General features: G+C 45.9%; 1 protein-coding gene across 2 annotated transcripts; it reads right to left on the bottom strand.

The window, feature by feature from the left end:
* Window positions 1-872: 872 nt before the first annotated feature.
* SRPRA (SRP receptor subunit alpha) lies at window positions 873-20,866 on the bottom strand. Of its 2 annotated transcripts, none has more exons than XM_056860298.1 (14): window positions 20,677-20,866; window positions 16,279-16,362; window positions 15,782-15,945; window positions 13,851-14,011; window positions 13,299-13,461; window positions 12,078-12,231; window positions 10,558-10,664; window positions 9,606-9,724; window positions 8,398-8,484; window positions 6,534-6,706; window positions 5,241-5,454; window positions 3,675-3,838; window positions 2,820-2,918; window positions 873-1,045 (listed from the first exon to the last, which is right to left on the bottom strand). In XM_056860298.1, exons 1-14 carry the CDS (start codon window positions 20,800-20,802, stop codon window positions 917-919), a joined length of 1,944 nt encoding a protein of 647 aa, XP_056716276.1. In that variant the 5' UTR covers window positions 20,803-20,866; the 3' UTR covers window positions 873-916. The 2 variants fall into 2 exon arrangements, with proteins under 2 accessions (XP_056716276.1, XP_056716277.1); XM_056860299.1 differs by having other exon boundaries at window positions 13,299-13,455.
* Between the last annotated feature and the right edge of the window lie 342 nt (window positions 20,867-21,208).

Raw genomic sequence — 21,208 nt, 5'->3', positions numbered from 1 at the left:
CTCTCTGCTCAGATGGAGAGGCATTATTAGGAACAGCCTGCAGGGACCTGCACTTCGCAAACACCACGGTCTGGGGCTACGTCTGGACGGCCCTGCTATGAATAGTCCCACAGCTAGTGGGAAGCAGGACCTTTTAAGGCATCAATGCCCCCCCCACACACACACACACACCCTGCCCTCCCAAAACCCCTTTGGAAGGACTCACCATCGTAATTTTTTTTCCTTTTTGGTTTGAAAGCTTTAGTGAGTCGCTACGATCAAAAGCAAGCAGCAAGGGTTACGCTTGATCCACTAGGACTGGCAGCAACTATATCAGCTCTACAGAATCACTGACGGCAGCCAAATTTACTGCTAGGAAACAGGTTAAGGCAACTTTCTTGAGTGGCTGCAGAAGCCCAAAAGAACCTCAGCTGTACCTAAATGCCTAGTTAGTGGCAGAGCAACCCATCCCCTCCCCCACTAATGGATGAACAATACAAAGCTCTTGATTTCACCTCTGCAAAGTAGAATGAAAGGACACAGGGGAAGAAGGCTGGCTGGCTGCATTAATAAGATCACGGGGTTCCTGCTGCCAATGTACACTTGTAGCTAAAGCAAGACAAGACAACCCCCACCCCCCGCAAAAAAACAACAACAACCCTGGAGCCAATGTGTGCCACCAGCATGGATGATTTTAAATCAGTAGAACATGATTGAAGACAGGCACCTCCCCGGTCAAATTAAATCCACTCATCACATAAAGGAAGGTGTGCATGACTGAAACCAAGAGGAAGAACGTGTTGGGGGAGGAACAAAGTAGCAGCCCCTTCCCCCAGCATCTCCCCACTGTGCCAGGAAGGAAGGAAGGAAAGAAGGGGGGGGGGAAAGGACTCCAGACAGACATCTGCGAACAGGAATTTGGTGCAATAACTGGTGGCTAGGCTTTCATGAGAGCAGCAACCACAGCCTTGGCATTAAGGCTACGTAGGTCACAGTAGGTTTGTCCGGTACCCACAAACACGATCGGTTTGCTAGTGATGTATGTCATGGAGATCGCAGCACCGACCTGGAAAAGGAATAGAGGGGCCATTAGCCAGCATCAGCGGAAATGACAGAATCAGGACCAGTTTACCTTACTTTGGACAGGAAAGTTGTGCCTGATGGAAAGGCAGCATCATAATGCTTTCCTGACTACTGATTTGTCCTTGTATAAATATTGTGTGTGGCAAGACTGAGAGAAAATGAGATTCCTTCTGTGGCCACGTTATCACTCTGAGGCTACATCTCCCTCACCCTGTGGGGCTGCCATTTGTAAGACGAGTCACCACAAATGAGTTAAGGGATTTCTTGCCTCCTGGTGACATTTATTTGTTTATATTTTGTGATTTCTAGCCCGCCCTCGCTGGCCAAAGCCAGGTTTGGGGCAGGTTACATCATTTAAAACTTACATCAATAACATTAAACTTAAAACAATAAAACCCAATTAAAAACAAACAAAATCCCACAATGGCACTCACTATCTAATCATGTTGGTCAAGCGAACAGGCAGGCTGTCCCCCCAGATCGATCCAGCAGAACACATAAGGGGGGGTAGGGAGGCCAGCGATTGTAATATCCGCGGCTGCCCTCAGTTATGGGCCTTGCGGAAAAACTTTGTCTTGCAGGCCCTGCGGAACGCCTTAAGGTCCCACAGGGCCCTGATGTCACCAGGCTGGAGCCAGGCTCTTGTTAAGGACAGCCACAAACTCCTAGGGACGGGGACCACTAATAGATTATTAGCAGATGATTGTAACGCTCTTCAGGTGGTATACCAGGAGAGAAGGTCCCTATTATATCATTTCCCTATTATATAATCCTGCTCAAGTATTGTACAATATATGTCGACTGCACTAGCTTGGTTAGGGACAGGAAACAGAGGAAGAAAGAGCAGCATACGGGCCCTAGGACAGATATGGGAAACCTGTCTACCCCATCTGAAAATGGGCAATGTGTTCAGAATAAGCAATGTAAATCAATTTATTCTGCATACTTATTTCAAAATTCTGCTTTTGAAGAAAAAAAAAACATGAAAGGCCCAGGCCGTGACCCAGAAAGTGATCATCTGCTTTCCAGTTTTAATGTCTCCCATGCCCACCTCACCAGCTGTTGTTGAATCTCAGAAGCAAGAATCGGAGGCAGTTTATCAGCTGGTGTGGCAGGAGTGTACTTGGGAGGGGGGAGAAAACACTGAAGCATGGCTGGGGCCAGGCAAGCCCCATTTCCAGCTTTAAGATAAGGACTGCATCACAGCTGATGATCCAAAGGACCAGGTAACCAAGGACAGCCAGAAGCAAAACGGACAAGCCCCAACTGTGCAATACAAAAATTAATAAATCATCCAGTTAATCCAGTGACCTGTAACAGCTCTTTGGAGAATAAGCTTATTTTAAAAGGTCATGAAATGATTTGTGAACTAGTAACAACGGTACTTTTATGTCATTAAAACGGGGAATTTCATATGGAATTTTTAGCTCCCTGATGAAGAACCTAAACGTCTGAAGTACACCAGAGAATCTTATTAAACACATTTTTATTGAACCTGCGGGCTTCTGCACTGTGGATGTCTCTCCCCCCCTCCCCCCCCCCCGGTTCTCTTGGACAAGGATGATCATCACGTAAAGCAGTAAGGAAAGCATACAAGACTGCTCAAAGCCCCTTCTAACCCTCCTTTCATTCCTGAGCCTTCACAAGATGCTGCCTGTACAGGTCAAAGACTCTAAAAGCCATACAAACATGGTTTTTTAAAAAAGATTAAAGGGTTATCCCCTTCAACCAGACGCAAATGACTTAGCTTTGTTTACCTTGTCATCGATAGTGTCAAATTTAGTGAGCACAATCCCGTCAATGAGGCGTGGGGTCTGAGCCATAGAGTGATCAGCGAGAGCCTTGTTAAATTTGACCTGTTGAAAGAAGGAAGAAGGATATGAGCTTGATAAAGAGTTCCCACATAATAATAGCCGGATGTCTTGACATTTCTCCTAACCCGCACAAGCATGCATGTGAGTACATGCATATACACACACATACAAACAGGGTGCTCAATGCTGACCACTCCCCAGGCTTCTTGGTCCATCTACTGGCAATACAATTGTGTGGATATGTCACTTCATTCAAATCAATGTATAAAAAAAAGGTACTGTGCAAAGCTTACTTTACTTTAATGATACTGTTCATATGGCCAATTCAGCCCTGAACAATGTCATACTAGATCAAAATTTAAAAATTAACAAAAAGAGAACTGGCATTTATCTTGACTGACTGAGTTAAAAACTTGGCAACCTCCAATGTAGTATTAAAATCCACTCCTGCTAAAAGAACCCTCAAATTTTCCAATTCACAAGCAGATTCTCAGATAAGAGACTTTATCCATCTGTCTCTCACTTCGTTGAGCAGGTCGCAACTAAACAAGGAATGCTGAAGAGTGTCTATTTGGCCAGAACCACATTGGCATACTCTCTCACAGTATGGTACCCTATTTAGATGACGCGTTAACTCCCCTGATGGAATGGCATTTAGTCTAGCCAACATAATCGCCTGTTTCGCAGGATTGTCAGAAAATCAAAATACATCGGGGGTGCTGTGCGAAGCAGCCCTCCGAGATACTGGTTTGTCATCTCAAGTTCGTATTTAAAGCGAATTGAGGCTCAGGAACTAACCAGCTGATCCACGGCCTCGTTTCCCACCAAGGCCTCTCCCACAAACAAGACAAGGTCAGGGGTGTTGACCGCAATAAGTTTGGCGAGAGCTGTCATCAAGGGAGCGTTGTCTTGCATTCGGCCTGCGGTATCCACCAAGACGACATCAAATCCTTGGTTACGTGCTGTAAAGAAAGGGCATGCATGTGAGGAGGGAAAAACATGAAGTAACGGGGGAAATCCAAGGCTTCTGCTTTTAAAGACTGTACCTGGAGATTTCTTTCGACATGTTATGCAACAGACAGTGAATACCTGATCTGTATTTTGCCACTGTGGGCTAGCCTGAGTTACTTTTCAGAGGGAGTTCATGTCCAAAGTCACTATTTCTTACTGCAAAGAAGGATTCCTGCCCACCTATCTCAATATAAGCAAGACATGGTGTTCAACCCCCCCCCCCCAATTATTTCTGCAATACCAAGTTTAGGAAACACTAGCTTTCACATGGTTTAGACACAGCACTGAATTTATAGTTCTTGCACCCCAAATTCTTATTCCTAAAAAAACAATGTGCTCCAACTCGGACATGAACAGATCTGGACATCTCTGAATACTTTGTATTTTGATAACACTAAAACCTACAAAACCTACGCTATTTATAATGAGTACCCAGCTTGCTGGGGGTAAAGGGAAAGATGACTGGAGAAGGCACTGGCAAACCACCCCACAAACAAAGTCTGCCTTGGAAATGTCAGGATGTGACATCACCCCATGGGTCAGGAATTACCCGGTGCTTGCACAGGGGACCTTTACCTTTAAAACCTACAAGATACACTACTGTCTTTCTGCCTGCTTCCAGGATTTCTATTAGGCGTTGCCCAGAGGTTTCTCAGCCTTATCTTCATAGTCAGAAGGGCCGGGTTCCACTCTCTTTAAAAAGATCGCTGAGATGCTCAGACTGCTGAATATTTGATAAAACAAATTTTTCAAGCATGGATGTTATCCAGCGCTTGTGGTCGGGAATAAAACTGATCAATCTTGGCCAGTCCAGGTTTGAAAACCTTTTAGACCACAGCTGAGTGACAGGTTCTGCATGGTGCAAACACTGGCTGGCTCCTCCTACACAGGGGGGAAAAGCTGGAGATAGATCGGAGGAGAGGATCCTTTCTTCAGTTCTTCAGCATGGTGTAGTGGTTAAGAGCGGTGGTTTGGAGCGGTGGACTCTGATCTGGTGAACTGGATTTGTTTCCCCACTCCTGCACACGAAGCTAGCTGGGTGACCTTGGGCAAGTCTCAGCTCTCATAGAGCTCTCTCAGCCCCACCTACCTCACAGGGTGTCTGCTGTGGGAAGAGGAAGGTGATTGTAAGCCGGGTTGATTCTCCCTTAAGTGGTAGAGAAAACCTACTTTTCTTCTTCTTCTTCTTCTAACACCTATTTCCTAGTGGCTGACAGAACACCCAGCATTGGGGCTACCCAACCCTCCCCAGAAATGGTGGGAGAGGAATTTTCAGCCCCAGGCTTGTGGTGACTTTGGGATGGGTGGGAAGAGATGAAAGGGCTGGACCAAAGGGGCAGGGGAGGGCCTTACCGTACGCGATGGCCTCCATGGCAATCCCAGCAGCATCCTTCCCATATCCCTTCTCGTACAGCTGCACCATGGTGCGGCCGCTGTGAGTCTCCGGCGGGTGCAGTGCGTTCAGGCGGCGGGTGTGAGTGCGCAGCTGCTCCACAGCTCCAGCACGGAACGTATCGCAGGCGGCGATAAGGACACTGAACCCATTTTCAATCAGCCAGAAAGAAATCTGTGGGACGGGCACAAGAACATTACACCCCTGATGCAGGCAAACCTCCAGCGTCTAAAACAGGACATACGGTGGCACTTTGCGGCTTCCGTGTCTAGCGACACACCAAGCTGTATATCCAGCACTTCTGTTGTTCGTGCCTGGATTTTGGTACTGGATGCGGAAATTCGGCATCCCGAGAACCTCAGCTTTCACCTCATTTATCACAGATTTCTCGTCTTCATTGCTACAAAGCGAAACTCGAAACACCGGCAAAGCCTTGGGAAATCTGACAAGCAGCAGCAAGATATTTTGGAGCTGATTTTAAGTTCTCTGTCGTGGGCTGGTTGATACATACGTGCACGCTGCTTGATTACTAGACGCCTCTCAGCCAAATGCATGGATCATCTGCACTGAAGCACAAGCATGTTGCGCCAGCCCCTGGTGAGAAAGGTGCATCTGGGGTGTTTAGTTTGCAACAGCTCATTCACACATGCGAGTCATCAGTCTGTGCTACAGTCAACAAGGGATGAATATTCAGATGTGAACCAGCCTTTTTATCTACAAAAAAAAGCAATGCTGAGGGGTAGGTATATTACAGATTTGGCAGCGTACTGACAGCTACGCCATGTCGAGTTAAACAATGCCACTGTTTTAAAAGCTGAGATTCTGGGGATTCGGCCAACAACTTGAGGGCCGAGTAACAAAACTTCCTATGTGAAAACTTCCTACCTACCCACAGGACATGATGATATGTAATTTGACCAAGCCCCAAGCTGTATATTTACGCTATTTATAATCCACCTTTCTCACTGGGACTCAAGGCATTCTACAAAGTGTTAAGTCAATACAGCCAACAAGATGAGAAATCCATGAATAAAAATGCAATAGGATTTGGATTGCAGAAACTAGAACCAACCAGAAATCTGAAAACAGAACTGAAGCAAAGCATGAATATTAACATGACTTGTTAAACAATGCAAAAATCACAGAGGGATCCTGCTTACAGCTATTTCCACTCTTTCGACATTAGATATAAGAACAGTTAGGGAAAGAAAGGGGAGCACCCTGTTCCCAACCCATGCAGGCCTTCTGAGTACCTTGGCCAAGTTGGTTGACTTCCCAACTCCATTGACCCCACAGAAAGTGATAACGTAGGGTCGGTAGTGGCGCTGGGCATCCATCACGTCGCGCAAGACATCTACACGACGCTGGGGCTGCAGGATCTGGACCAGAGACTCCTGAAGGGCCTGCTTCACTGTCGAGGTCACCGCTGGGAAAATGGAAGCAAAACTTTATCTGCGCCAGCCAGAGGGGACTTCCTCATCTACTCCTTCTCATACTAATCCAGTCAGAAATACATCAAAGTGATCTGCAACATGACTTCACTTAACATTGCTCTCATAAGACCCTTAGGTGTGCTCATCTCCTGATCCTTGGCCCTCCCCATAGGGTTCCCAGGTCCCTCTTCGCCACCTGCGGGAGATTTTTGGGGCAGAGTCTGAGGAGGGGAGGGACTTCGATGCCCTGGAGTCCATTTGCCAAAGCGGCCGTTTTCTCCAGGTGAACTGATCTCTATTGGCTGGAAATCAGTTGTAATAGCAGGAGATTTCCAGCTAGTACCTGGGGTTTGGCAACCCTACCTCCCCATCTTTATCCAAGAATCGTTATACTGAGCCCACTGTCCCATTCCTCCGAGTTCACTACTCAGAGTACAGTGTTCCATCTCAGAAAAATATCCCACTGGCCATCAAATGGAGCAGCCCGGTATTCATGACTTGCTGCATTCAACCGTAATCCTTTCGACTTCTCTTGCAAGCCATTGTTTTGTCTTCTTTTGTATTTACTTCATTTATATCCCGCCTTTCTCCCCATTGGGAATCCAAAGCGGCTTCACATTGTTCTCCTCTCTTCCGTTTTTATCCTCGCAACAACCTGGTGGAGGCAGGCTAGGCTGAGAGTCTGTGACTGGCCCAAGGCCCAGTGAGTTTCCGTGGCAGAGTGGGGAACTGAACCTGGGTTTCCCAGATCCTAGTCCAACGCTTTTAACCACTACACAACACTGGCACATACCTCTGCAGTAACACTGCTTTTGCAACCGTTTTGTTTTTCTAACACTTGCTTGGGCTATGTACCAAGTGGCAACAACGTTCCCGACTTAGCACTCTTTGGCTGAGAATCCCTCCCCACAGAGAATTCCCCCAGTAGAGGAAGTCCCACCCACCAGTGACAAGATGATAAAACTAACCTTTACAAAATACTGCACCAATGTGCTTTCATAGAAACCCCCCTCTCAGTCCTAGAAGCATTCCTGAACTACGGGGAAACAGACAAGCCACCAGGCAAATCTGGTTTGAAATATTTCTTCCCTACCCCACCAGTACTGAGAGTTGACACCTAAAGCCTAGCTCAAGCAAGTAAAAAACCTGGAGATAGCTTGAGGGGGAAAAAACGTAAAACCCAAGACATTATGTTGCTAGTTTAATTTGCACCATAATCTTAAACACACTGGCTTGCAAGTATATCCCTTTGAGTTAAGACTTTTCTTCTACAAAAGTGCATTAGTGGTGAAGGTGCGGAAACACAGACTGAGACAGGTGACCAGGAAAACATTACTGAAATAAACTGGACACAAAAGGTTGCACAGCTGGCCAACTTTCTAGAAATGCTGTGCATGGCAGCGGGCCCATGAATCCACCCACCAACCAGTGTATGCACCAGTGTAATACGTCATTTAGACATGTGTTATTGCATGTGTGAGAGCATGGACCTCCACAATCCACCCACCATCAACTCTTTCCCTTTATGGATTGGAAAAATGGCAAGGATTTGGCATGTACCTGGATATACCCATACCCTACTACAAGGCTTTGGAATTTGTGACTATTGTTTGGTACACTCTGAGAAAAGCAATTTAACAGGATTGCAATAGAGATACACTTCACAGAAAGAAGGGTGTCTTACTGGTGAAGGTGCCCATCACTTTGCCTTCCAACTTCTTAGCAACAGATTCACAGAGCTGGACGGCGATGTCAGCTGCAACATTCTTGGCTTTGGGAAGAGAAGAAAACCCCAGCGAATTAAGGTTTTACCAATGCTGGTTCAAACAGTTGTGGACAGAGATTCACTTATGCGCTTAGCAATGATTTGTACATAAACATTTGCAGCCCACCCTTCCTCCAAGGAGCAGAGGGTAACATTCAGACTCAAGTCCACGAGACTGAGCAGGTCAAGTTGACAGCTAAAATTACCCACATGCATCCTTTGAAATTTGTTGCTCCTTAAAAGATTTGAACCTGGCATCTCAATTTCCAAGCTTCTTCAGCTTGCTCTTCTTAGAAGACATTTGCTCACTGCAAGATGCTGAAATTAAGGGAGTCATTGCAGGGCACTCCCACATGGTTTAAGCTCCTCAGAGGAAGTATGAGGTAGAAGAAGAGTTGGTTTTTATATGCTGACTTGCTTTACCACTTAAGGAAGAATCAAACCGGCTTACAATCACCTTCCCTCCCCCTCCCCACAACAGACACCTTGTGAGGTAGGTGGGGCTGAGAGAGCTCTAAGAGAGCTGTGACTAGCCCAAGGACACCAAGCTGGCTTCATGTGTAGGAGTGGGGAATCAAACCCGGTTCTCCAGATTAGAGTCCACCGCTCCAAACCACCACACCACGCTGGTATCAACTCTAAAACAGACAACTGACAGCTTCAGAAGGCAATACTGAATCACAGAATCATAAAGTTGGAAGGGGCCATACAGCCCATCTAGTCCAACCCCCTACTCAAGGCAGGATCAGCCTAGAGCATCCCTGATAAGTATTTGTCCAGCCTCTGCTTCAGTACTGCCAGTAAGGAAGAGCTCACTATCTCCCTAGGAAGCTGATTTCACTGTTGAACAACTCTTACTGTAAAAAAAATTCTCCCCTAATATCCAGTGGGTACCTCTCCTCCTCCTCCCTTTCTTTTCTTTCATCTAACAACTGAACCTTCAGGAAGTACCACGCGTCTTCCAAAGCTCAGCTAAGCAAGGGTGTCTCTTCTCTTTTGTCCCGTGAAACGAGTGAGAGTCAGCTCCTCTCTGTTGCAATGCTGGAGGGACAGACAGAATCCCTGAGACAACAGACAGCCCAGGTCAGCTTATGAGTGTGTCCTTCCAGAGGGACACAAAAACGTACCAATCAGGTGATCCTTCATCTTCTCGAGCACAGGGTCCATGTCCTCTCTGGTTAAACTTTTGGAGCCCACAAGGCCTTTCAGCATCCCAAACATGCCTCCGAGGCCACCTTTCTTAACACTGGAAAGAAGAAGGTGCTGTTACACATCACATGGCTTTATGAACAAACCAGGCATGAGATGAAGACAAGGTCAGTATTCAGTTCCACTTGACCTTCAAAAAGCACCATGACAGCTCTTTGCATGCAGAGCCTGCATGGACATCTGGCAATGGGCTTGGTAAAAAGAGGTCCCTTGCAGTATTCAACTGAATCCTAGCTGCTGTACAGCACATGGGGGCTCGGTACCTCTTGGTGCAAAAAAAGGGAGGCCTTTTGCTTGCCTGGCTTCTTTGGTTGGTTGCAACAGGCAAACTCTTCTTGAAAACAGACAGTCCTAGAAGTCATACTTAAGGGCATAGTTAATGCCTCATTTGCAGTGAAGCATAAAGCAGGCCCAAATAAAGGATCAGGGCACTAAATTCCCACAACAGCTAGTTGAGTTTCATGGCAATGCAAAACTTGCATCCAAAGAGTTCTGTGTGTGTCTTGGGCAGAATGTATCTGACAGATGCTTTTTTTTTGGAAAGATGGAATATTATGATAGTGAAAATTCTTGGATACATCTCGGTGGTATCAGGATCAGAACTCTATAGGATCAAAGGGGGGGGAGATCCCGATTATTTATTCTACTCCTACCCCATCTTTTCTTCATTCTCCAAGAGGGTAACAAATGATATAAAAGTAAGTAAAGTGAGCAAAGAGCAGAGCTTTATTGGGCTCTCCAGCGTTCTTGATCACTCTAGCAAGGAAACCAATACTCAGTTCTTTTGGCATCGAAGCTATACACATAGGCCTTGGAAGTACTTTAGAAATGGGAATGTGAGAGGCGTCCAAAGGGCCAGAGCGGCTTCACCTGGCACTTGAAGAGTTGTGAACCACCTTCTCTTCTTCAGTTTCTTCCTCACTCTCATATTCCAGATCACGGAGGCGGCCAGGCTCACGATCGGGATCCCCAAGGACCTGAATTGGGGGAGATGGAGAGATCTGGGAGTCAACATGCATCTCACTCCCATGTTCACATGAACCCAAGTGAACTGTATTAATTACTTCTGGAGGAGATATTCTGAAGAGCAGGCCTTGCGACTGCACCCTATTTCCACGAGCTAGGAGTACACCATGCTGCTTCTCTCTAAGAGGATTCATGATCAGCTGAAGACATTCCAGAGTCCTTGGCTCTGCTTCCTACATCAGAAGCAGCCCAGATGAGATGCTGGGAATTCCATGTTCAGAGCTCCAAAGCCTTTTTGCTTTTTAAATAAAAAGGAGTACTGAAGACTGATTCAAATTGGGGCTACAGGGGAAGGAGGGTAATTATATTCCCACACCCCCACACACCCCTGGGTGCCATTTTCCAGGCGTGAAACACCTCCAAAGAAGCGCAAAGGTACAGGCAACATAAGGGGGGCTGTATGTATTCCCTTCATGGGAAAGGGAATCTCTGCAGGGGTGTTTCAGGTTGGAGGAACAGCACAAAGAAAAATACACACACACCCAGTCCCAATCTGAATCAGACCTCCTAAACTGGGTGTAAATTACAAAGAAAACAACAACCCAGAGCTCGAAACATGGAACCCCTGCCATCTTGTCTAATTTGACAAAGATGCTCCCTTAGAAGTAGAAGAGCAACAGTAGGTCCCACTTCACACTACCAAACAATGCAGAAGTTCAGGTATTAGCCCTTTAAAAAAATGAAGTCTGTATTTCTGTCCGTTCTTTGCTTGAATTGCTCTAGAATTGATACAGGAGGTAAAAAGCATGAACACAGTGCGGTTGTTAAGGCCACATGCACATAAGCAGTTAAGCTGCGTCATGCTGGCAAATGAGCCTTTCTTTCCTTTTATTTCAAGCTCATCTGACCAAAGATCTTGAGTGCAAGGCAAATGAGCCTGCTTTCCTTGCAGCAGTTATGAGAACATTCCCAGAAGACAGGCCCTTAAGAACTCCACCGTTCATCTAAAATCCTCAGGTCCTATGCGTTGCCACTCTATTTTATAAATATCAGAAGCTGTTCTACAGGTTCACACATGTTCTCACTAAGACAGGGGGAAAGGACAGCTAAGGCTGCAGTCTTATGCACACACTCTTCAGAGTAGCTTCCAACTAAGTACACGCAGGATCGTGCTGTCAGCCATGCAACTGACAGCCTGAATTCATGTTTCACTTTTACACAATTACAGGTCATCTGCTGACTGGAAAACTTTCACAGTTTAGGTGAAGTGTTCACAATCCAAACTTCCTCTGGAGCGCAAGCTGCTCCGGTTAACCCAAGTAAAGATTAGAGAGTGAGGTATTTTACTGCAACTGTATAGTAGCAAGCCAGGGCCTCCAACAAATATTTTGCATTCTGACAACTAGACATGCTCTGGATCTTACCATGTCTGGGTCATACTCTTCCATAGGACAAGTGTCTGCATTTCCATTGGTAGTTGAGTTACTATAATCAAGTACTTTGGCATTAGAGTTCCCCAGATCCCACACTCTGGGCTTCTTCCCCTTGTCCTTTGAGGCATCCGGCTTTGGGGACTTGCTAGGAAGGCAGGACAGAAAGTCCATTAGGTCTTAACAGCGAGGGAAACAGCAGCTCCAGATAATTTATGCTAGCAAGCTCTAAAATTTGTGGGATCGTTAATAATCATGCCGAACAAGTCAAACTCTGATCTGTTATACTTTTCAATGTCTAACTCAAATTAAGGGGTGTCCCCCCCCCGCCTAATTCGCTGCAGTGGTTTATTTTTGAAAAAAGTCTAAAAAAACAAAAACAAAAGCCCTGTTCTTTCTGATGTGATAAAACTACGCCTGGGCTGTACTACATAAGACTTCAGGTGTGTGGGGGGGGGGAGGGAGGGCACGACTGGATGTTCCTCTGGAATTCCTTCTACCTGCATATCGGAGAGAAGGGTGCCAGCCTAGCCTTCTTCCTGACATGCTAGCTTTCTTTGTGCATGGAATTTTTTTAACAAAGGCATTCCTGCCTGCAGTATGAAGTGGTACAGAGCCCACATGCAGTTTTACCACCCTGAGGAGAAACCGGCCTAAGAACATTAACATTCTAACATATGTGAATATGTGGGAAGCACAGCTTGAAGAGGACTGTTGCACATGTTCCGAAAATGTGCAGGTCATTCCATAAATACCCCATAAGACACACCCTTTCTTTTACAGCGTATATGCCACATCCACCCATGGCCAATCATGGAGCCCTCTGGTGGATGCCAACGGTCAAGGAAAAAGCCCTTTTCCCTCACACAAAATGCAGTGTACGTCTGGAGCATACACGCGCATGCCCACCAATTTCACAACAGGCAAAGCAGCCATTGCTGTCCCAAAGCATTTAGAGACAAAAGAGATCGCCCGTCAAGGCCACCAACGGCCGTGACAATGAAGCAACCTTAATTTCCCCAAGATTACGCAGGAGCAGCATGAAGTCAGCTGAAGTGAAGCTGAAGTCAGCCTCACTTCATCTGCACCCTTGCAGATGAGGACCACTGTAAGCTCTCACAGCTCAGGGACACATCGACCAAGATGCGACTGCCCAGGCTCTGGGTGTCAGGACGCTGAGGCAAAGGAGAGGCGACACACAGTGGCCTCACTTACTTGGTCTTATCTCCCCCCTTCAGGCGCTTCCTGAAGAACTCCTCACGGTTCTTCTGCAGGATCTCATCCTTGGTCAGTTCCTCCCTGTCTCCAGCTGCAACGGGAAGGTCCGGCTTAACATCCGGTGCTACTTTGGGGGCTGCAGCTGCCTCAGCTCCTGAAACTGATTAAAATAGCATTGTTACAACAAGACACAGGAACACAGAAGAACAGAGGAGAAGAAGTGCTGGCCTTAGGAGAAAACCGCTAATTCAAAACAAACAAGCATGGCTGAGCTGGTCCAACTGTAGAAGTCCAACTTCTCCACAAAAGCTTGAATTGGGGCTCGGGAGGCATCCATCAGTAAAACAAGTTAGATTATTTACATTGGATGCTTTCTTTCCTTGAACAAGACTCGTACGCATTTGTCACTATTTATTTAACTTGGAGTGCGATCACTCTGCACAGCCATATGCACAATGAGGCATGGAGAATGATAAAAATCCCGTGGGTCTTTAGCAAATGTTAGCTTATGGATCTGCATCAGCACAGGCACGGAGGTCACCGACTCACCTTCTTTTTTGGAACCTTTGTTTTTCTTGTTCTTAGCTTTCTCTTTTGGTTTCTCCCCTCGAGTTTCTATCATAGACTTCACTGTTTTTTGGGACTTTGCAGACTGTTCAAATGTCTTCATGGCAGTGGGAGCTCGGATTTTACTGCTCTCCTCTGCCTCCCTGGTTGGAAAAATGGGGGGGGGAGGTTACATAACGGTGCCAGTTAATTACCATGCAGAACAATACATGGTTGCAATTTCTGTCCCTACCTTCCTTCTCCAAGGGACTTGAGAGCATATGGAATGATGTGCCCATGCTCCCTCCCTCGCTCCAAAGCAACAAACCCTTGGTCTCTTTCCCTTTCAAAAATTAACACACCGTGATCTTACAATGCTACCGCTTGGTGATTTTTCCTTGTAATTTCCCCCGTTGACGTTTCCTAGTGAATGTGTTTTTCACAGGGCCAGATTTAGCCCCATATAAAAAAAATGTTCAAAAACAGCATTTATTCAAATCAGGGTTTAATGCCAGTGCTGGATCTCAGCAGGTGCTAAGAAACAAGCTATAGATAACAAGGTGTTTTTAAAAACACCTGGTAAAAACCAACAAAAGTAATCTGTTTTCAAGGGTAAACAAAGGTATTAGTCACATTTCCTATGCTGCTTTCTACAGGAATTGGTTGCCCTTGAAAAGCTGACTCAAAAGCCATTAATTGTAGTAGTTTTCTACCTTACTTCCAATGCACACTTTCCTGGCTCCTGTTGAGATCCACCTCCTCTTGTTTTCCTACTTGCTAGCGCTGCCCTCCTTTCCCTCCTAAACACAGCATCAACCATATAGGGGGCAAATTTATAAAAATTCCCCCATGGAAAATGACTGGTCATCTCTTAAGCCCGCAATCATGCCTACTGCCAACCTTGAAGCTGAAAGCATATGGAGATACTGGCTAGCGCAGCCCTAGTCTTGGCTCTCAGGGAGCAATCCTAACCAGCTCAACTTGGCAGTAAGCCCCATTTTATTTAATGGTGTTTTACTCCTAGGAAAACATTCTCAGGATTGCGACCTTAGCATATCACTGCTCACAATGCAGGCTATAATAAACCAAGCTGGGAAGGCCAGGAGGCCAACTTGGCTTAGTTTAACAGATAACCCGGGGGGGAATTCATTCATTCATTCATTCTCTCGACAGACAGACATAGAATCATAGAGATGGAAGGGGCCATACAGGCCATTTGGTCCAACCCCCTGCTTAATACAAGATCAGCCTAGAGCATCCCTGACAAGTGCTTGTCCAACCTCTGCTTAAAGACTGCCAGTGAGAGGGAGCTCACCACCTCCCAAGGTAGCTGATCCCACTGTCAAGCAACTCTTACTGTAAAATATTTTTTCCTAATATCCAACCGGTACCATTCTGCCCACAGTTCAAACCCATTATTGCTAGTCCTATCCTCTGCTGCCAACAGGAACAGCTCCCTGCCCTCCTCTAAATGACAGCCCTTCAAATACTTAAATAGAGCAATCATGTCCCCCCTCAACCACCTCTTCTCCAGACTAAACATTCCCAGTTCCCTCAGCCTTTCCTCGTAGGGCTTGGTCTCCAGGCCCCTGATCATCCTCGCTGCTCTCCTCTGGACCCGCTCCATTCTGTTCACATCCTTTTTGGAGTGGGGCCTCCAGAACTGCACACATTACTCCAGGTGTGGCTTGGAGCACACTCCCTGCTAGCAGGCAATTTTTTTCTAATTGCAATCCAGCTTTATCTAAAAGACATTACGAACATGGGAAAAGCCAAACAGTTATTAGTAGGGCCAAGCTAATTTCTGCCTGCACTTCTCATTTCTATTGAGGCCAAGTCCTCGCCTTGCAGTTCCAGAATGTAAGACCCTTGGGGCAGGACAACAAACAGGGCCGCAGGTGAAACCTGATTGCTGAAGGGGCATAGCCTATTACCGTAAGAGGCGTAAAAAATCTTCTTTAAAGTCAAAGGTGCCATTGAGAAGCCCAAGAGTTCCCTTCTGCTGAAATTCATTGCGATATTTGTCCCGGAACTCCTTATGAACGTCGTCTATCAACTTGTCCACGTAGGTTAGCGTCAGAATTTTTTGAAATCCAACCTGCCAGAGAACCGCGATATTGTCAGGGGGAAAAAATGATAAACAACATTTTAATTAGCTAGAAAAAGCAGCTCATGCACAGTACGTTCTAAACTGAATAATCCAAAGAGAGAATACTTCCGAAAGGCTGTCACCGTGACAAAGGGTAGTGCAAGACTCAGGGAATGTTCAGTGCTGTTAAGAGCATTCCAAATCAAAGGAAACCGAAAGACAGCCACACAGACTCATAAACGATGGCAAGAGGGAGTCTTAAAAAAAAACTGTTCTGTTGCAGTTTTTTAAAAGCTCTCCTTCTGTTTCGTTTTTTTGCCCCAAGCCCAGTAGCTCACTTACCACGAAAACCAACTCAAACTGATTGTCCAACTTGTATTTTAGCGTAAGGGATTCATGGTTGAAAGAGTTGCTGCCACCTCGCTCCTGAAAAGACAAAGGGGGCCGGCGTACGTTAGCAAGAGCTGTTGAGTCACATAAGGCCCATGTTACAGAAGCCATAAAGATTAACGTCAACTTTTTTGGTATACAAAAAGGCCAGCGACCTACTTTTTTCTGCCTGCTGCGCAAGAAGGCTAGAATTTTTTTTTTCAAATCATAGGAGGAAGTGTCAGATGTAAGTATCCAAGCAACCAGGTATCTTAGATTTTTCAAGATCTGTTTACAAACATCTATTGTTTCTAGGTCACTTGATTTATGTCTCACCCCCTTCACCTAAACCAGCAACATAATTTTTACCAAAATAAGATAAGACTTTTTGCTGTCCACTACCCTTTGCTCACAACACAATAGTCCATGATAATCTATATCCAGCTGTATCCATACTTCTCCTGCCAGTATAACAAGACACCCAGTATAACAAGACACCCAGTAAGTTATTCTTAGTTCAACAGAAGTTGTATTATCTTGGCTTTATGAGATGCACACAAAATGTTAGTCTGCTTCTGAGGAAATCAAAACTGCATTATTGTGCGTATATGTGTACGGGATGAATCTCAGACCCTTCTAAAAGATTTAAGATAGTGTGGTGCGGAAAAACCTCTGCTTAAAACTCTGAATAACAACTGTTTATTAGGAGTGATTGCAACAGGCTGAATGGGATCTCTGCCTTGACATAAGACTGATAGTTAAATACCACCCTTCAGTAGCAACCAAGAAGTTGGGAGCAGGAGGAAATGGAATGGAAAATCTGTGATCAGAAAGTAATATGTTTTACAGTATTACAACAAGAACCTATTATACCAGATGTTTGAGTAATTGAGAATAGAATTTGTAAGTATTTTTTTCAAACATCTCTTTGAAGAATTATATAAAGGGCTCTCAAATAGATGGTAACTAACTCATTATTGTTCTATTTTTTCAGACAACATATACACATGCCTGGTTGGGTTTGAACTATTTGTATTCATTAATGTATTTCTGTAAATGTGTGCAGGTTTACAAAGGGTTTTAATTAACCACCGATGAAGGCCCCATAGGCCTAAACGCGTTTGGTATGTGGTTATAGTTATCAACCTCAGGCAATGCCATTGTGCAATTTTAATGCTTTTAAATAATTTTAACTTTTATATAGCGCTTCTAATAAATTATACTTTTAGTATTTACACATAGACTTATATATATATTTTCCTTTCACCCAACCTTGGGTACCCAGCTTTTGTTTTTAGGTTGGGTTTTATTCCCCTCCTTTTTTCTTCCATCAGGAAGTATTATGCCAAAAAGATAACAAACGCAACATATCCATATGGGAAAACAAAGGCAATTTGAGTACTCCTTCATTAGCAGAAATGTGGATGAAGCAGCCAGAAGACAACCGGGGAAATGTTCCAATATAATAGGATATTGCTAAATATTTGTTGATGTCCCATGAAGATATATTCTGAAACAAGGAATATGTTTGCAGGGCAGAGACATATGGTATCCCAAAGCAGAGGAAAACTGAAATGAGTATACTCTTTTCGCTTAGAAAACAGCCTTCTAAGTGCAGGTAGTGTGGTCCAATGGACAAAGAATCAGGCTTGGGCCCAAAGGACTAGATCAGATCTCACTTGCCTGAGACACAGGGTAATGACGGTCAAATCACCACATCAGGCTCAAACCGAACAAAGGAATATTGTGGCACCAGCTGCAAAGCACTGCACAGCACGCACTACATCACAAAAAGTTTAGTTTGTTTTAAGCAGAAAATCTATGACAAGGAAATCAGAAGCACCATTTTACATTTCCTGTGCAGGTTTCAGCCCAGACCACAATCTCAAACAAGATATGCATCTATCAGTCCAAACTAACAAAGCTACTACTCTTAAAGAGTTCTTTCCGAATGACAGCGTGAGCTATGGCATGCAATTCAATTATCCCAAATACACATCACTACCCAAGAATGGGTGTCCTGCCATCTGTCCCCTCTTTCTCCCACTTTCCTTCTTATGCTTTACAGTGAAAAACATATATCACATGAAGCTGCCTTATACCGAACCAGACCCTTGGTCCATCAAAGTCAGTACTGTCTGCTCAGACCGGCAGCGGCTCTCCAGGGTCTCAGGCAGAGGTCTTTCACACCACCTATCTGCCTAGTAGTCCCTTTAACTGGAGATGCCGGGGATTGAACCTGGGACCTTCTGTACACTAAGCAGGTTCTCTACCACTGAGCTACAGCCCTTCATTAGGTGTGGGAACAATACACAGGCAAGCTGAAAAACTCAGCTTAAGAAATACTCCAGAATACTTGGAAATAAGGAATGTTTGCATTACAAGGAAAGGGGTTGCAGTAAACTCAAGGGAAAGATTTAAATTAAAACAGCAAAAGGAAGAAGGGCTACAGAATGCAATCCAGGGAGAAAAGACATGGGAGAGGGGATGCCTTCACTTTTTGTCTCCTCACAAGGAACTGCCCTTTCAGGAGTAGAACAAAAACCCATCCAAAATCCCTGGAAACACAGCAGATGCCTACAGTGATATCAAATATACAAAAACTGTGCATCTAGGTTTTTCTGATTAAGAGATAGCTGCTAGAAAACAGGAAATCTGCTAATATAAAAAAAACTCTCTGGAGGGAATATTGGACTTTGAATATTGAATATTCTTAAAACCTGCAATTAAATGGTCAGGCGTATTTGGAGGCACAGACCGCCCCCCCCCATGCATGTTCTACCAGGAGTTATAACCAATTTCTAGTAAATTGCTGAATAAAATTCCCTACACATTTTGAATTAAACACACCTTGGGCCTCACTGATGTTGCTTCTTGCATCATTTCTACTCTTTGACTATAAGGTCCTCAAAAGCAGCATACAACATTTAAAGACAACCATAAATTCGTTTTAGCGCTTTATATGAAAGCGTTATGTGCAAACACACACATCCGATCTACGGCTGTTACCGCACTAGGTATTCCCAGCGATGTCTCAAGGGTTTGGAAATGTTATAAAAAAAACATCGCTTTAAAAGGGTTTTTGGATGCCACGGCTAAAAAATGATTGGAAGACGTCCTCACAGCTAAAGGGGCCAAACAAAGCGTGAACAGTATTTTTTATAACAGTTGCATGGCCATTTACGCATGGGAGGTTTTGCCTTGGATTTGGTAAACGGGTGTTCGTGGGGGGAGAGAGAGACCTGAGATCGTTATTTCAAGAAAACAGTTTATTTGCAGCTGCTGTCTCAGAGGCCCTAATGGGCAGAAATCTCAGCCCCGATCGTACTGAGGGAGAGATATTTATCCAAATTCAAGATGTGACAACCCATCGACATTCAGGGTGAAGCTGATAGCACTACAGACATAGAGGCGGCAGTAGAGTAACAGTTTCACCAAGCTCTTGTTATGGTTTACTGTAACCCTCTGTGACTCTTGCCCCAGTTACTAGCACACAGACACACAGAGATGTCCTGCCCAGCAACAAGCTATTCCCTTGCTGTTCTAATACCGTGTTGGCGAACCCATGGCACGCTTGCCACTTCCGGCACGCCGAGCCCTCTCTGCCGGCACGCGCGGGTAAGTTGAGCAGCTGGGTGGCGGGGGCTTTGAACCGCTCCCCCCCCTTCCCTGAACAGGAGTGGTTCAAAGCCCTCCCCTTCCCTGGACTTGAACCGCTCCCCCCTTCCCTGAACCGGAGCGGTTCAAAGCCCTCCCATTCCTTGAATGGCTCGGTTCGAAGCCCCCCCCCCCATCCTCCTCTGGGAGGCCAGGTCATCCGAGCTGGTAGACCTGGCCCCTGGGAGAAGCCATCCACTGGAGGCCAGGTCATCCAAGCTGGTAGACCTGGCCCCTGGGAAAAGCCATCCATTGGAGGCCAGGAAAGAGCACACGCACGAGAGAGAAGCAAGTGAGTTGTTTTTTCTAAACTAAAACCTTGGCGATAAATAAGTAGGTTTTGGGTTGCAGTTTGGACACTCGGTCTCTAAAAGGTACGCCACCACTGTCCTAATACATTTACAGAAAGGAAAAGAGATTATTACCAATTGCTAAATCAGTGGATCTTCCATAGTCAGGGGAAGCCTACCTTGCTGTCTCACTACAGATGCGCATTTCCCCCATCTGAGTTCTCAAAACTCTGCAGGGGGGCTTGTTGTTGAGTTCTGGGAATCTGGATGGGGAAAGTGGGCATCTCTAGAGTGGCAAGTCCAAGCCAAAGCCTGCCATGCGTCAACGGCCCAGATAACACCGAAGAAAGGTCTCAGGACCCAAAGCCCGAGAAGAGACAGGCGAATGACGGCCTCTGCCTGTACGTCTGGAGGGAGATCTCACCTGGAGCAGGACAGACCGGATGAGCGCGTTCACGGGCGCGGTGCAGGCCGCCGCGGGGCCGCGCACGCCCTGGAAGCACCAAAGAACAAGGCCTCCTTTGCTGAAGATAGTGAAGAAGTCGAGCATGGCGGAACCGGGGGGGCTCCGGGCCTCGCCCGGGGGAAGGTAGGGGGGAAACTGAGGTAACGGGGCCGGAGACGCCGGGAAACCAGCCCGACTTCCTGGCCCACGTCAGATTCTTCTCTAACGCTACGCATCACTTCCGCCGGAAGCGGCCGGTAGGAAAAAAAATAGGGCGGGGGGGCCAACGGCGAAAGGAAGACCTGTGATTGGGCCTCGCCGCCGGAAAGCGAGAGGAAAAACCGAGTCATAGAGAGTGAGGAAAGAGAGTCGCCTGAGAGGGGCCTCTCCCCGCCCACCCCATTTCCTGATCGCTGATTGGGCCGCGAAGGGAGCACGAGCCTCTTGAGAGAAGGGTGGGATAAGGGGGAGTGGGAGCTAGAGCGCAGAGCCGATTGGCTGTTGTTGTTTT

The sequence above is a fragment of the Euleptes europaea genome, chromosome 14 (assembly GCF_029931775.1).
Source record: "Euleptes europaea isolate rEulEur1 chromosome 14, rEulEur1.hap1, whole genome shotgun sequence".
Taxonomy (NCBI): Eukaryota; Metazoa; Chordata; class Lepidosauria; order Squamata; family Sphaerodactylidae; genus Euleptes; species Euleptes europaea.
This window is presented reverse-complemented; position numbering and strand designations above follow the sequence as displayed.

Excerpts from the sequence above, each read along its gene's own strand:
- SRPRA (XM_056860298.1), bottom strand. The coding sequence starts at position 20,802 with ATGCTCGACTTCTTCACTATCTTCAGCAAAGGAGGCCTTGTTCTTTGG. Across the intron at positions 14,012-15,781 it reads GATTTTTTACGCCTCTTACG|GGAGGCAGAGGAGAGCAGTA; the intron begins GTAATAGGCTAT and ends TTTTCCAACCAG. Across the intron at positions 13,462-13,850 it reads CAAAGGTTCCAAAAAAGAAG|TTTCAGGAGCTGAGGCAGCT; the intron begins GTGAGTCGGTGA and ends TATTTTAATCAG.